This window comes from Pogoniulus pusillus, chromosome 8 (assembly GCF_015220805.1).
Source record: "Pogoniulus pusillus isolate bPogPus1 chromosome 8, bPogPus1.pri, whole genome shotgun sequence".
NCBI classification, from domain to species: domain Eukaryota; kingdom Metazoa; phylum Chordata; class Aves; order Piciformes; family Lybiidae; genus Pogoniulus; species Pogoniulus pusillus.
The window spans coordinates 39,204,543-39,220,751 of record NC_087271.1 but is presented as its reverse complement, the minus strand read 5'-3'; the positions used below and the strand labels follow the sequence as shown (position 1 = coordinate 39,220,751).

The following is a 16,209-nucleotide window of genomic DNA, read 5'->3' as shown; positions in this document are numbered from 1 at the left end:
TACGAGGGGCTGCGGAGACACAACGGGCAGACCATTTCATCTGACAACGCTTAGATTGGTCTGCGTTCTGCCCTGCTGTTCCAGCCTTGCTTCCACTCTGGCTACCCCAGCTTCCTCAGCACCGCCTGCAATTCAAACGCCTTCCTCTGCTGCAACAACCCTCCTGTCTTTCTCAACGTGCCTTTACTGCAGCAGCAGCAGCAGCCCCAGTCCTGCTTTGCAGACCCCGGTGGAAGTGATTTAACTTTCATCCATCCCATAAAAGCTTTGCAAATTCATCACCTTATGCATGGAAGAAGAGAAGTGGGGTTTTTTTCCCCTCCTTTTCAGCTTATTTCACAGGTAATAGCAGGAAAATGGCCTATTGCAGCAAAGAATTTGTCCAAATAAGCTGTGAGCCAGAGCTGCCCTGCAGATAACATCCAGCTCATTTAGTGTCCTCCAAGTACTCTCTGAGTACCTACTATTGAAGCATCATTGTCCTTAAGGCAAATGTGCTGCTCTGGAGATAGTGGTCAGCACAGATCCCTGAACAATGGCTTCGTTTTGGATGTTCAAGGTGTCCCCAGAGCTACTGACAACAGCTGAACTTAGCACACTGATGGTGGTAAAGGAGGTAGTGTGGTGGTGGTGGTGGTGGAGGAGCAGGACCCTTACTCTGTTGCATTTGCTGAGCTTCCAGCACTGTTTAGGGACTTCCTAGAGTGAATGATGGAATCAGAGGATGGTTTAGGTTGGAAGGGACCTCAAGGATCAGCCAGTTCCAACTCCCTGCCATAGACAGGGACACCTCCCACTAGAACAGGTTGCTCAAGGCCTCATCCAACCTGGTCCTGAACACCTCCAGGGAGGTTGTGGAGCACAGAATCACCCAATGTGATCTTTGATCTTTGATCACATTGGGTGATTCTGTGCTCCACAACCTCCCTGGGCAACCTGTGTCAGTGTCTCACCACCCTTACAGTCAAGAACCCTTTCATAACATCCAGTTTAAATCTCCCCTCCACCAGTTCAAACCCATTCCTCCTCGTCCTGTCATTGCAAGACCTTGTCAGTAGTCCCTCCCCAGCTGTCCTGTAGGTCCCCTTCAGACACTGGAAGGCCTCTATAAGGTCTGTTGGAAGCCTTCTCCTTTCCAGGCTGCAGAACCCCAACTCTCTCAGGCTGCCCTCATAGCAGAGCCCTCTGAGCATCTTTGTGGCCTCCTCTGGGCTGGCACAAACAGTTCCATGTCCTTCTTGTGTTGAGGGCTCCAGAACTGCACACAGGACTGCAGGTGGGGTCTGAGGAGAGCAGAGCAAAGGGACAGAATCCCCTCCCTTGCCCTCTCAAGCTGTGTCAGGGGAGGTCTAGGCTGGATGTTTGTAAAGGGTTAACCTTCCTGGGGGAGTGGTCTTGACCCTGACCCCAGGTGGTCCTGACCCCTCCGTGGGGGTGGGTGTGAACACTACCAGGTGTGGTGGTCAGCTCACTCCCACTGCCTGGAGAAGACCCCTATAAGAGCAGGAGAACTTCCTCTATCTCCCAGCCTCCTGCTTGCCTGCATCACCATTCCTGTTTCCAGCTGCTGTTTGTTTCCCCATGTGGCCATCACCCAGGAGGCAGACACAAACCATTGCCCTCCAATCTGGTTGTGTTTCCATGGTTTGTATCTTGCTTCCCCTCCCCTTTACCTTTTGTAACTTCCCTACCTCAGATACCCTTAATTTATTGCTAAACTTTTCTTCTTTTAGCTTCCAAATGGCAGTGAGATGATTTCTTTGGGTCTGCTTTGCCTTTCCTCTCTCTCCATCGAATTCCTTTGCTTTGGGAAAGAAGGGGGAAGAGGGAAGGGCCTCCTGTAAATTGTTGTTGGTTCTATCAACTCTATTTGAGTCTCTGGGGAATTTAAATTAGAACTGAGACAATGTTAGGAGGAAGTTGTTGGCAGAGAGAGTGATTGGCATTGGAATGGGCTGCCCAGGGAGGTGGTGGAGTCATTGTCCCTGGAGGTGTTGAAGCAATGCCTGGATGAGGCACTTAGTGCCATGGTCTAGTTGGTTGGATAGGGCAGGGTGATAGTTTGGCCTGGATGATCTTGGGAGGTCTCTTCCAACCTGGTTCATTCTATGCTAGGTTGTGCATCCCACCCAGACTTCATTCAGCTGAGCTTGTGGATGTCAATAAGCTGGTCAGGTGCAGTGACTGCACTGTTGATTGGCCAGGGCTGGGTGCTAGGTTGGACTGGGTGAGCTTGGAGGTCCCTTCCAACCTGGTTGATTCTATGATTCTGTCTGCTGGTGCCTCCTGAGTTATCTGCTATTGCCTTTTCCTGCCAGCCTCCCCCTGGAGCAGCTGAGCACTTTGAGAAAGGAAGATGCTGTTAACCAGGTTCTATCACCCTCCTGCTAGCTAAAGTTAAGTGGTGGGGGAGAAAACTGTGGCTACAGGGCATTGCATTTCTTGGTCACCATGCAGGGTTTCTTCAGCCCTTCCAAGTGTCTGGGGTTTTAGTGCTCACAATCAGCAAAAACTGGGAGTGGAATATCAACGGAGCAGAGCTTTCCAAAACTCATTTTCTTTCTCCTTTCGAGCTGACAATAGGATTTTAAGAAAAACTCTGAATAATGGATATACTTTTGAATAATGGATGCTTCAGAGCCCAAGTCCCCTGACTTTTCCCTCTGTGCCTGAACGAGAAGCCTTTTAATTGCACAACACGTGGAGAGGAGGTACAAAATGCTTTGTGTCTTGTGCTGCTGATGAACTGCTGGGTACGGTCCCATTAAACATTCAGAGGTGGGGAAGTGTATCCCAGCCCCGAGCTGTGTGTTCTGCAGGCTGGGTTTTCAGCAGCTAAGGATCTGGCATCAGGTGTTTTGCATTTTCCCTTGTCTCTCTCATGGCTGCTCCTAGTTTTCCTATTCCCCCCCCTCCTTCTTTCTGCTTTGTTTTCCAGGTTGGGTTTTTGCTGCTTCTAGGGAGGTGTTTTTCACAGATGCAGAAGCAGCCTTTCCTAGAGAATCATTAAGGTTGGAAAAGACCTTCAAGATCAGGGCCAAGCATCAACCCAACACCACCATGCCCACTAAACCAGCACCCAAAGTGCTCTGTTGTGCTGGTTTGGGTGTAAGCCACCCTCCCACTCGTATGAAATGACCCAGACTAGACTCAGGCTGCTGGAAACTGTGGAAGGAAGCTTTGTGTTTACAGCTTAGCACAAGATACAAGCAGATAGTTACAATATCTACAGCTGTAGACAGAAGTCAGAGAATAGAATCAGGCAGGGTTGGAAGGGACCACAGGGATCAGCCAGTCTGAACCCCCCTGCCATAGGCAGGGACACCCTACCCTAGAGCAGCCTGGCCTCAGCCAGCCTCCAGCCATGGGGCCTCAACCACCTCCCTGGGCAACCCATTCCAGCCTCTCACCACTCTCAGGCTCAACAACTTCCTCCTCACCTCCACTCTGACTCTCCCCACCTCCAGCTTTGCTCCATTCCCCCCAGTCCTGGCACTCCCTGACAGCCTCAAAAGTCCCTGCCCAGCTTTTTTGCAGGCCCCCTTCTTCTACCTGAAGAGCCTGCACCTGATGTGCTGAGCTCAGGCAGTGTGTTGTGAGGTCACCTTGTGAGCAATCCTCCTGAGCTTAGCCCATGGAGCAAACTTCTAAACAGAGGCTTTTTTCCAAAATAGCAGTGCTTATTGCAGAGGTTTTGCTGGGGGATGACTGCCATGTGGTGAAATAGTTGCCCTTGTGCCGGTGCCAGGCTGTGCTGTGCTGGTGAATCTGCAGCAGAATGTGACACCCCCCCCTTGCCCTCTGCAAATGAGCCCTGTGGGATAGAGGGAGGGGGAGTCAGCAAGCACTGCAGTGGTGCAGGTCTTCCCTGCTCTTCTTCGGGCATGTTGCTGCCTGTGCCTGCAGCTGGCTCTTCTCCAGGCTGGTTCAGCTGTCATGAAAGTTTAACTGTGCTGCAGAAGCAGAAAGACAAGTCACTGTGCCCCTGAAAAATGTAAAGGGTGAGCTTGGTGTCCATGTACTTTCTACACTCTTTGTCCTCAGTTCCCCCACTCCTTGGTGCAGTGCCCAGAACTTTGAATGGACCCAGATGGGCTCAGCTGGGCAAAACCCTGCTGTGTTAGTACTTCTCTGACTTTTGTCTGCAGAAAAAAGACCTTAAAACAAGAAGTTAGGATGATCCCAGGAGCTGCCCAGTTTTCGTTCCAGGTTCAAAGGCTGAACCTCAACGAATCAATGCCGCTGGAGCCTGTCTTAGTCCTGCTCCCAGCCTTCTGCATCCTAGCTGTGGGCAGCTGGAGCCTCAGCTCACAGAGAATAATGTGTGCAGTGTCCTGCATCTGGCCCAGGGCAATGCCAAGCACCAATCCAGGCTGGGCAGGGAGTGGCTGGAGAGCAGCCCTGAGGAGAGGGACTTGGGGGTGCTGCTGGAGGAGAAGCTCACCAGGAGCCAGCAGTGTGCACTTGCAGCCCAGAAAGCCAAGCAGAGCCTGGGCTGCAGCAGAAGAAGTGTGGCCAGCAGGGCCAGGGAGGTGATTCTCCCTCTCTGCTGTGCTCTGCTGAGACCCCACCTGCAGTACTGCATCCAGTTCTGGAGCCTCTATTGCAAGAGGGATGTGGAGATGCTGGAGTGTGTCCAGAGCAGGGCCAGGAGGATGCTCAGAGGCTGCAGCAGCTCTGCTGTGAGCACAGACTGAAAGAGTTGGGGCTGTGCAGGCTGCAGAAGAGGAGGCTCCCAGGTGACCTTCTTGTGGCCTTCCAGGATCTGAAGGGGGCTACAAAAAAACTGGGGAGGGACTTTTGAGGCTGTCAGGGAGTGACAGGACTGGGGGGAATGGAGCAAAGCTGGAGGTGGGGAGAGTCAGAGTGGAGGTGAGGAGGAAGTTGTTGAGCCTGGGAGTGGTGAGAGGCTGGACTGGGTTGCCCAGGGAGGTGGTTGAGGCCCCATGGCTGGAGGTGTTTGAGGCCAGGCTGGCTGAGGCTGTGGCCAGGCTGCTCTAGGGTAGGGTGTCCCTGGGCATGGCAGGGGGGCTGGAACTGGCTGCTCCTTGTGGTCCCTTCCAACCCTGACTGATTCTAGAGAGGAATCCTCCCAGTGTGGAACAGGGTTAGCTCTTACCATTGGAGCGTGGAAGCACCTCTGTGGAGGCAGCTTGGTGGAGCAGTGCAGAGGGTCCCCCTGCAGTATCAGGCTTTTCTCTTCCACTTAGAAAACTTCTTTGGTGATCCTTGCCCCCCTGCACACGGTGGGAGACCACTGGCCAGGTCCCTGGCTTTAAGCAGAGCTGATTCCCTCTCAATTGTGCAACTTCTCGCCTCGGAGACAACTGCAATTTAGTTTGATTTCACCAAATGTGACATGACTCGGGGCTGTGATTTACTGGCCTTGAAGGATATGGTGTATGTAACTGTGGAGGGCATAAGTGGCTTTTCATGGGAGAGGAGTTATAAATTGAGATGGGGAAAAAAAGATGAGGGAAACATTACTGCCCAACTTTACAAGGTAGCACCGAGAGCAGGACACAGTGAAGCCATCTGTAACTGTCAGGGGTCTTTATTGTCCCTGATTGTGTGTCATAAAGCTCCTGAATGAGACCCACGGTCTCAGAAGCCAAGGCAACCAACCTTCAAGTGTCTGGAAAGACACAAGATGGCAATCTTTTCAAAAGGACACCCTGGAATAACTCGGGGCTACAGATTTCAGAGCTGTCAGCTTCCCTTCTTCCTGCGCTTGCTGGAGACCCTGGGAAGAGGTTGGTGTCCAGCTCATTCCCTCTGCAGCCACCAGCCAAGGAGCCTGGAGGTGTGTGTGCTGGGGTGGAAACCTCTGAGGGCATCAGCAGGGCTGGTAGCCCTAATCCAGACGAGAGCTCAGCATCCCCTGCTTGCTCAGAGCACATAGACAGGGAGGTGCAGCAGCAGTAGCTGCTGGGGCTTGCTTTGGCACCTGCATCCCCCTCTCTGCCTCCTGTCCCCTCGGTATCTTCCAACAGACAACAGATCCAGAGGGACATTTCATACAGCAAGGAGATTTTAGGCAGGGAGGAATAACCTCCTCTTGCTTTATTTTCACATTTGTCTGTCTTTTCTTTTCTCCTCTTTCTTCCCCCCCCCCCCCTTTTTTTTTTCCTGCTTGATGCCACAAGAAGAGCTTCAGAATTCATCTCACTTAAAGCTTAATTTTCCCTGGTTGAGCAGGGACTGGGTGGAAGAATTACTTCTGCTTCAGCTTCAGATTGTTATTTATATACAAATATATCCATCTTTTTGCCTAGCAAATATTTCCAAGCCCCTTTGTTATATGTATTTATATTTCCCCCCCTCCCAATGTTAATTTTCAGCTGCAAGGCTGCAGCCCATTGCAACGTGGATGAGGTGACAGGGCTGCTGTGACAGTTTCCAGGCTGCTCCTGCTCGTTTTATCTGCAAATGGTTGGAATTTGCAATGTGTAATGATCTCTGTAAGGCAGTTAGCAGCGAGATAAACATCAATTTTATGGCTGGGAAAACATAAGGAGCGTTGCACAGGAAAAAGAGAGGACCTGAATACTGAAAGCTCTCTGACCTCTTCAGCAGTGCTGGGTTTAAGCCCTGGCGTCTCTGTTGGTCCTTGTACGTTCCAGTCCCTCCCTAGGGTGGGTTAAGGCAGGTGAGATTCCATGGCAGAGCCTGCAGTGGTGGGATGCAGAAGCAGCCTTTCCTAGAGAATCATTAAGGTTGGAAAAGACCTTCAAGATCAGGGCCAAGCATCAACCCAACACCACCATGCCCACTAAACCAGCTCCCAAAGTGCTCTGTTGTGCTGGTTTGGGTGTAAGCCACCCTCCTACTCTTATGAAATGACCCAGACTAGACTCAGGCTGCTGGAAACTGAGGAATGAAGCTTTGTGTTTACAGCTTTACAAGCAGATAGTTACAATATCTAGAGCTGTAGACAGAAGTCAGAGAATAGAATCAGGCAGGGTTAGAAGGGACCACATGGAGCAGCCAGTTCCAACCCCCCTGCCATGCCCAGGGACACCCTACCCTAGAGCAGCCTGGCCACAGCCTCAGCCAGCCTGGCCTCAAACACCTCCCTGGACAACCCATTCCAGCCTCTCACCACTCTCAGGCTCAACAACTTCCTCCTCACTTCCACTCTGACTCTCCCCCTCTCCAGCTTTGCTCCATTCCCCCCAGTCCTGGCACTCCCTGATATCCTCAAAAGTCCCTCCTCAGCTTTTTTGTAGCCCCCTTCAGATGCTGGAAGGCCACAAGAAGGTCACCTGGGAGCCTCCTCTGCTCCAGCCTGCACAGCCCCAACTCTTTCAGGCTGTGCTCACAGCAGAGCTGCTGCAGCCTCTGAGCATCCTCCTGGCCCTGCTCTGGACACACTCCAGCATCTCCACAGCCCTCTTGTCCCAGGGGCTCCAGAGCTGGATGCAGTATGGCAGGTAGGGTCTCAGCAGAGCACAGCAGAGGAGGAGAATCCCCTCCCTGGCCCTGCTGGCCACACTTCTGCTGCTGCAGCCCAGGCTCTGCTTGGCTTTCTGGGCTGCAAGTGCACACTGCTGGCTCCTGGTGAGCTTCTTGTCCAGCAGCACCCCCAAGTCCCTCTCCTCAGGGCTGCTCTTCAGCCACTCACTGCCCAGCCTGGATTGATGCTTGGCATTGCCCCGGCCCAGATGCAGGACACTGCACTTGGTTACAGAAGTTAAAAAAGTAATACAGAAGCACAGCAGCCCTGCCAGAAACCAGAGTCCCCAGGAGGGGCTCCCAACCACCCTTCCACCTCCTCTCCACCCCTCTATCTTATCCCAGAGTTTGCCTTACTTGTGAGATGAGTTTGGAGGATCAGCCAGGGGGCTTAGGAAGCAGAAGGATTAGTTACACAGAAAGCAGGTTAGGGAGAAAGGTAGAGGCACCAGCTGCAGCAGAGAGCCACTCTGTTATCTGTATTTTGCATTGTGTTTTTAATCCATCTCTGTAAGCCTAGGAGTGCAGCAGTCCTCACCACTGTTTTCTTTTTCATACCCTAGCATCTTATTTTTGTCACCAAAATATTCCAGCTAGCCTCAAACTAGCACCCATGTCTACACATTTCTTGAACACCTCCAGGGATGGTGACTCCACCACCTCCCTGGGCAGTCTGTTCCAAGGCCTGACCACCCTTCCAGTAAAGAAGTATCTCCTAACATCCAACCTAAACCTCCTAAGGCACTATTTGAGGCCGTTGCCTCTTGTTCTATTGCAGTGTGCCCAGGTGGGCAGCAGAGCCAATGGCATCCTGGGCTGGCTCAGGAGCAGTGTGGGCAGCAGGACAAGGGAGGTTCTTCTGCCCCTGTGCTCAGCACTGCTTAGGCCACCCCTTGAGTGCTGTGTCCAGTTCTGGGCTCCTCCATTCAAGAGAGATGTTGAGGTGCTGGAAGGTGTCCAGAGAAGGGCAACAGAGCTGGGGAGGGTCTGGAGCACAGCCCTGTGAGGAGAGGCTGAGGGAGCTGGGGGTGTGCAGCCTGCAGAAGAGGAGGCTCAGGGCAGAGCTCATTGCTGTCTGCAGCTACCTGAAGGGAGGCTGTAGCCAGGTGGGGTTGGGCTCTGCTGCCAGGCAAGCAGCAACAGAAGAAGGGGACAGAGTCTCAAGTTGTGCCAGGGGAGGTCTAGGCTGGATGTGAGGAGGAAGTTGTTGGCAGAGGGAGTGATTGGCATTGGAATGGGCTGCCCAGGGAGGTGATGGAGTTGCTGTTGCAGGAGGTGTTGAAGCCAAGCCTGGCTGAGGCACTTAGTGCCATGGTCTGGTTGACTGGATAGGGCTGGGGAAATAGGTTGGCCTTGGCTGAGCTTGGAGCTCTCTTCCAACCTGGTTGATTCTTTGATTCTAGTTACTTGGGAGGAGAGTCCAACCCCTACCTTACTACATCCTCCTTCCAGGTAGTTTAGGGGTGAGGGATACAAGTAATAAGGACTTAGCATTCACAGCCAGGAGTGAGAGGTTTTGCTGAAGTGGGAATGAAGTAAGGTGAAGACTTCAAAGTTTTTGGAGCTCTTGCTTTGTACCAGGAGCTGAAGGAGTTGCAGTTCCTGTTCCAGTTGCAGCCAGGCTGGGGACATGTACAGCTGCCTGTGCAGATGTGCTTTGGTTGTCACAGATAGCTTTTTTTGCAGCTCTGTTTCTCCACTGGCTATGAGGTGGGCTGTAAAATGCTTTTCCTTCGTTTGCTGTACGCTGCATGCCTCTGGAATGCGATTAATATTCATGGCCAGGTCTCAAAACATTAATAGGCATGTCTGCAAGTGGCTAAATGTGCAAGAGGGTGGTGAGAGGAGGGATGGCTCAGTCCCTCGAAGCTGCAAACAACCTAGTGTGGGGAGGAGAGGTGCAAAACCACCGGTGAGGACAAGCACACCAGCTGGGCACAGGAAAACGAAGTGCTGCTATGGCAGCTGCATCCCACCCACCTGGTGGCGCTGCTGCGGGTGGGAGCCACCACTTTCCTCCCCCTGGGATGCCTGGGAATGCTCCAGATGCCACCTCCAGCTGGAGCAGGGGCTCTTACCACATCCTCCCTGTAACCCTGGGAGGAGTCGTCGAGATAATTGGTTAATAGCTGCCATCGAGACTGCTTGAGGGTGAGGGCTCTCCCCATGCTGGCGCAGGTACTCAGCCTGGGAAGCTGAGCTCTTGAGTTTGTCGGGTGGTTTCATCTCTCTCAGTTTGTGTGTGAGATGTAACATGCTGTCAAGTGTCTGGAATGCTGGCAGCTTGCTCAGGGTTGGTGTTTTCACTGTGTGGAATATTTAAGATGGCTTTTCAGGTTGTATGTAGCTCGTTTACTACTTGCCTTCCTGCCTGGCAGATGTGATGAGAGACGAGCTGCTTTCAGTTTGTTCTCTTGACTGCACCCAGCCCTTGCAAGCTCCCCTGAGCTGTGACAGGATGCTTAAGACATCTCCACCAAAAACACCTCTGAGTGTATCTATAGGATCAGCCAGGTTGGAAGAGACCTCCAAGCTCATCCAGTCCAACCTAGCACCCAGCCCTATCCAATCATAGATGTAAACAGAACAAATCTGCAGTACCTAAGCTTAGGATGAGTGAGATGCAGCTACAGGTCACAGAATCGACCAGGTTGGAAGAGACCTCAAGATCATCCAGGCCAACCTAGCACCCAGCCCTGGCCAATCAACCAGACCATGGCACTAAGTGCCTCAGCCAGTCCTTACTTGAACACCTCCAGACACGGCCACTCCACCACCTCCCTGGGCAGCCCATTCCAATGCCAATCACTCTCTCTGCCAGGAACCTCCTCCTAACATCCAGCCTAGACCTGCCCTGGCACAACTTGAGGCTGTGTCCCCTTCTTCTGTTGCTGGTTATCTGGCAGAAGAGACCAACCCCACTTGGCTACAGCCTCCCTGCAGGCAGCTGCAGACAGCAATGAGCTCTGCCCTGAGCCTCCTCTCTGCAGGCTGCACACCCCCAGCTCCCTCAGCCTCTCCTCACAGGGCTGTGCTCCAGGCCCCTCATCATCTATCTATCTGCCTATCTATCCATCCATCTCTCTATCCATGCATCTGTTTATCTACCTATCTCTAGGGGGCTAAAGCTTAGAGGTAGGCAAAGCTGCCTATTGATGCCACTTAAAAAAAAACAATAATCCCATCTCAAAACCATTGAGAAACCACACAACTCAGCTAAAACTAGCCACAGGCACAGAAGCCACCTGCATTTCCCCTTGTAGGTCATAAAGATTTCTGATGAGGCTTGGCTTATTATTCTCACCCATTGAGACTGGCATGGAGGGGACTGGCCCAGAGCCTGGGGCTGGCTGCAAGAGGATCCCCAGTGTGCTTTGCAGCCGCCTGGAGGGTGTGAAGATAAATGTTTCCCACCTAATCCTAGTCTTGTCAAAGCTTTAAAAGCAGACCCCCAGGATTTTTAAAGAGATATTGCTGTCCCTTCAGCTCTGGTGAGCACTGCCTGTAGTGTGTGCTCTGCTTTGCAGTAGTGCTCTGAGCGGGGCAGCAGTCTTGTGGCACAGAGCCTGGATTTCCAAGCGAGGCCTGAATCCTTTAAACCCAGAAATGTCTTGGCTGGAAGTGCTGTAGTTAAAGGGTTATCCTTTTCTTGTTTCTCTTTCTAGCCCATTTGGTCCTTTTATCTCATGGTGGCTTTTTTTTCCCCTTCACTTCTCATTTCCCAGCTCCTTCCCCTGGCTCTCTCTTTTTCCAACACACTTTTCTGCTTTTCTTTTAAATTGCTCTTCCCCAGCTGTCCAATTTAAGCCACTTTTGCTCAAAGCTTGATGTTGTGGTAGTGTTCCTTGCATCTTCTTCCCTAGCTCAGACCAGTACAGCGCTTCCACTCATCTCAAACTGAAGCATTGCAAGCTGCTTTGATGCACATCAAGCGCCTGAGTCTTTCTCATGACCCAAATCCTCCAGGTTTGGCTGACAACAGCAGCCTGAGAAGCTGGGGCTGCTCTCAGCCTCTTCATATAATGCTTGTAGAATCTGTGCAGGTTCCTGGTATAAATTTCTGTGGCTCCTAGGAAATATCCAGCAGTTGGTCACCTCTGGTCTAGGAACTGAAAACTGTTAGCTGAGAATTATTAACCACAGCCAAGTGGAAGCATGTCAGATATTCCATTTATAAGTGAAAAAAATCGTGATGCTCAGAGAATCACAGAATCAGCCAGGCTGGAAGAGACCTCCAAGCTCAGCCAGGCCAACCTAGCACCCAGCCCTGGCCAATCAATCAGACCATGGCACTGAGTGCCCCAGCCAGGCTTGGCTTCAATACCTCTAGGAACAGCAACCACACCACCTCCCTGGGCAGCCCATTCCAATGCCAATCACTCTCTCTGCCAACAACTTCCTCTTAACATCTCTGCTGCCCACCTGGGCACTGCTGCCTCATCTTCAGCTACTCTCTCCCAGCACTCCCGGGTCCCTCTCTGCCTGGCTGCTCTCAGCCACTCTGGCCCCAGCCTGTAGTGCTGCTTGGGGTTGTTGTGGCCAAAGTGCAGAACCCTGCACTTGGCCTTGTTCAGTCTCATCCCACTGGCCTCTGCCCACCCATGCAGCCTGGCCAGGTCCCTCTGCAGGGCTCTCCTCCCCTCCAACAGCTCCACAGCTGCTCCTAGCTTGGTGTCATCTGCAAACTTACTGCTGCTGGACTCAATCCCCTGGTCCAGATCATCAATAAAGCTTCTGACCAGGACTGTGCCCAGCACTGATCCCTGGGGCATACCACTGGTGCCAGCTGCTAGCTGGATGTGGCACCATTCACCACCACTCTCTGGGCCCAGCCCTCCAGCCAGTTCTTGACCCACATCAGAGTGACTCTGTCCAAGCCATGAGCTGCCAGCTGTGCCAGAAGCTGTCTGTGGCAGACAATGTCAAAGGCTTTGCTGCAGTCCAGGTGGACTCCATCCACAGCCTGCCCCACATTCAGCAGGCAGGGAACCTGATCATTGCCTCCAAGGATCTTTCCCAGCTCTCCAAGGAGACCTGACCTGTCCACAACAGACCTTTTACTTTGTTTGAAGCTTCCCAAAGTTTTGAAGGGCAGCTGTGAAATGGGAGCTGCTTAATTTCATTCTGCTGAAGCAACTTGGCAGCACGCAGACAGCTCTCCCCTGGTTTGTGTCTCTTCCAGACGGCTCTTGCTACGGCTGAGTGCTGAGGATATGTTTTTCTATCTGAAACCTTGAATTCTGCTGAGACTGACTGCTGATTTCTCAGGATCACCAGGGAAAAATCCTTATTCTCCCAGCAGGATGGAGATTTCAGGCTCTGAGGCCGTAGTAGACGTTGTTCTCTCTGACACCATTAAAAGAGGGGCTTTCTGACAGTGCCACAGTGGTGTGAAGTACACAGTCCTGCTTCTGAATTCCAAATCAATCCCTGCTCCAGCGTCATGCTGGAGGTGAATTGGAAGTGTTCACACAAAGCCCAGGGAAAGCTGGGACTGAGGCAGTGGGGAAAGGCAAGAAAGAAGGAAAACCAACAATAATTCTTGTTCTTCCAGTCATCCCATGTTCCTCCATGCTGCCCCGGGGCTGCAGCCTGGCTGCTCACACTCAGCAAAGGGAGGCTTCGGGGGCTGGGAAGCTGCAGAGGCTTTCCCTGAAGCGAGAGAAGATGGCACAGCACTGCACTGCTGAGCCCAAGGTGCCTCTCTGGCTCCAGCTTCTGCTGCGCCTTTCTGTGATGCCGTTTGCCTTGCTTGGGGCTGTGCAGGCTGGAGAGGAGGAAGCTCTGAGGTGGCTTTCTTGTGGCCTTCCAGCATCTGAAGGGGGACTTACGAAAAAGCTGGGCAGGGACTTTTTCAGGCTATCAGAGAATGACAGGACTGAGAGGAATGGATCAAAGCTGGAGCAGGGGAGAGTCAGCCTGGAGGTGAGGAGGAAGTTGTTGAGAGTGGTGGGAGGCTGGAATGGGCTGCCCAGGGAGGTGGTTGAGGCCCCATGGCTGGAGGTGTTCAGGAGAAGACTGAATGAGGCACTTAGTGCCATGGTCTGGTTGCTTGGCCAGGGCTGGGTGCTAGGTTGGGCTGGCTGAGCTTGGAGCTCTCTTCCAACCTGCTTGATTCTATGTTCCAGAACAAAGCAGCCTGCAGCTCCCCTAACCGGAATGCTTTCAGCCATGCCTGCTCTCTGCCTTCCCTGCAGCAGGTCTCCTTCCCAGCCGCCCGCACAAGGGCTGTGTGAGGGCAGGAAACCTTTACAGCTCTCCGTGGCTCTGGAGCACACTATGCAGGCTGGCAAAGGCCTGAGCCTGGGAAGCAGGGCTCGGAGTGCTGCTCCAGGCGGAACAAGGAGGCTCTGCACATGCCTGCGGCGGTTACCAGCAGGTCCGAGAGGGCTGCGGTGAGATGCGTGCGGCTCTGACCCTCCCCGCAGAACCCCCCCGGGAGGTGACTGCTTCTCCCGAGCCACAGTCTCTGCCCTCCCTCCTCCCGGGCAGGCTGGCTCCGGCGGGGTGAGCCCCATGAGGACGATCGGAGCCCCACGATGGCCACTCTGGGTCCCCTCCTCCGCGGAGCCAAGACAAGGAGTCCCACGCAGGGAAGCAGTGCCGGAGCGGGGGCGAGCGCCAGGGGTGAGCGGTGCCCGCAGCCCAGCGAGGAAGCAGTGGGTGTGCGGGGCCGTGGCCAGCGCTCCGCCATGGCCCGCAGCGCAGCCCCTTCCCGCTCCGGCGGGCAGCGGCGGCAGCGGTCTCAGCTCGGCAGCCAGGCTGGCTGAGGCTGTGCCAGGCTGATCCCTAGACCCCTGCCCATGGCAGGGGGGTTGGCACTGGCTGCTCCTTGCGGTGCCTTCCAGCGGTGCCTGGCTGACTGTGATTTCGGCTGCGGGGCGGCCCAGCGGTGTGGGAAGCGGTGAGAGGCGCAGGCCCAGGCACACGCCCCCGGGGAGCCGCGGGAGCTGCCGACGGCGCCGGCCCGGGGCGGGGGAGCTGCGGCTGCCCTTTGCCCAGCCGGGCGGCCAGGGGCCCATGTGGCAGTGGACTTCGGCAGCGGCGCCCGGCGAGCGGAGGCAGGGCCCCGGCGGGCTCCCAGCAGGTGTGTGCGCGTCGGGGGGCGAGCAGCCCTGGGGACCCCCTTGGGAGCAGGGAGATGCTGGGCCTGGCGCTGCCGGAACGCGGCGGCTCCTCAGGGGAAGGCTTTATCCCGACTGCAGCTAGAGCAGGCACTGAACGGAGCTGCTTCTCTTCAGACCTGAGTGTCTGTGTGTGTGTCCCAGCTCTTAAGTGCCCCCCAAATGGCTGGAGCGTTGGGTGGGAGGGGGGTGACAAGGGGTCCGGACAGCATCCAGCCGTCTGCCTGTGAGGGGCAGGTGTGTGAGCTCTGTGGAGCAGGTACTTCGGTACCGCTGCGTCTGGAGGAGACAGGGAGCGCTCCAGGGTGGCATCCTGGCAGCTGTCCCCTCGCCCACCCTAACATTCTCCTCAGGGTTTCCTCTGCTGTGTGGGCCCATCGCAGGTAAATCTGCTGTCTGCCTAACCTGCTGGGCTCTCGCTGGGGCTGAAGGGCAGAAGGAATCCCCGCGTCCACCTTGTGGCGTAGCTCGCAGGAGTGAAGCTCCTTTCCCCCCTGCCTCTCTCATTGCTCACGTCTTTCACAATAACCCTTCCTGCTCCTGCTTGTAGTTTTCTCACTGCCCTTTCCCCTCTCAGTATGGAACTCCCCCTCCCACCGCCTTGTCTCGGAGGTGGAGCTGCTGTGGCCCCTGCCCGGGGAGGCAGTGAGCGGTTGGTGGTGTTCTGCAGGGTGCGGGATGATGCTGCCTGGGTGCTTGCTCCTGCTCTGAGGAGAGCTGGGTGCCTCTTGCTGGCGAAAATGGTCAGTTTCATCCTGGTGTTGTAAAGAGGTCTTCAAGGTTAGGCAGGTGCAGAGGCGGCCTGGGCATTTTGGAAAGGATGTTTGGTCTCCAGCAGGCTCCCGAGAGCAGAGAGCAGGTGGCAAGAGGCTTGGAGGAGGGTGGCAAGCTGCTGATCAGCTGCACTGTAACTGACCTCGTTGTTTGCAGAGCACTAAAGCAACCTCCCCTCCCACCCCACAAGGAGAGAGGAGCTCGTGAGGAGACTGTGATGGAGCCCTGGGCCCCTGCCCCTGCCCGGCCACCCCAGCCCTGGGAGAGGCAGGCAGCCCGCGGGGCGCGGGGGGAGGCCTCGCATGGGCCCCAGCCCAGGCGGCAGCTCATCCGCACCGGGCACCCACCTCGGCCTGGCTCCTGGGATGGGAGCTACCTCTCCGGCCACCAGCCCTGGGAAGAGGGCCACCCCCCCCGAAGGGACATCCACAAACAGGCTTCCCGGAGCAGCTACCACGAAAGCAGTTACCCCAGCAGGTGAGAGCTGCCCAACTTTGTGATGCTTGTGCTCAGCCCCCTCCTTGGAAACCTTCCCAGAACAACATTTGACCACAGCACAGAGAGTGCTGCTGAATGCAGTTCACTCCAGCTGGCAGCTGGTTGGTGTTGCCCAGGGCCCTGTACTGGGACCACTGCTCTTTCATATCCTTATCAATGACCTGGATGAGAGATTGATGTCACCTCTAGTAAGTTTGCAGATGGCACCAAGTTAGGTGGGAGTGTTGAGATGCTTGAGGGTAGGGAGGTTCTGCAAAGACACCTGGACAGGCAGAACTGATGGGCTGAGACCAGTGGGATGAGGTTCAACAACACCAGGTGCCAAGTCCTGCACTTGGGTCGTGACAACCCCATGCAA

General features: G+C 54.4%; 1 protein-coding gene across 1 annotated transcript in view; it reads left to right on the top strand.

Moving 5' to 3' along the window:
* The first annotated feature begins 1,593 nt into the window (after positions 1-1,593).
* The window catches only part of SEC16B (SEC16 homolog B, endoplasmic reticulum export factor), a 37,967-nt gene continuing 23,351 nt past the window's right edge, over positions 1,594-16,209 (top strand). The window contains exons 1-2 of the mRNA XM_064148326.1: positions 1,594-1,644; positions 15,510-15,830. Of these exons, the coding sequence (XP_064004396.1) occupies positions 15,571-15,830 (260 nt within the window). The 5' untranslated portion in view covers positions 1,594-1,644; positions 15,510-15,570. The remainder of the gene's footprint in view (positions 1,645-15,509; positions 15,831-16,209) is intronic.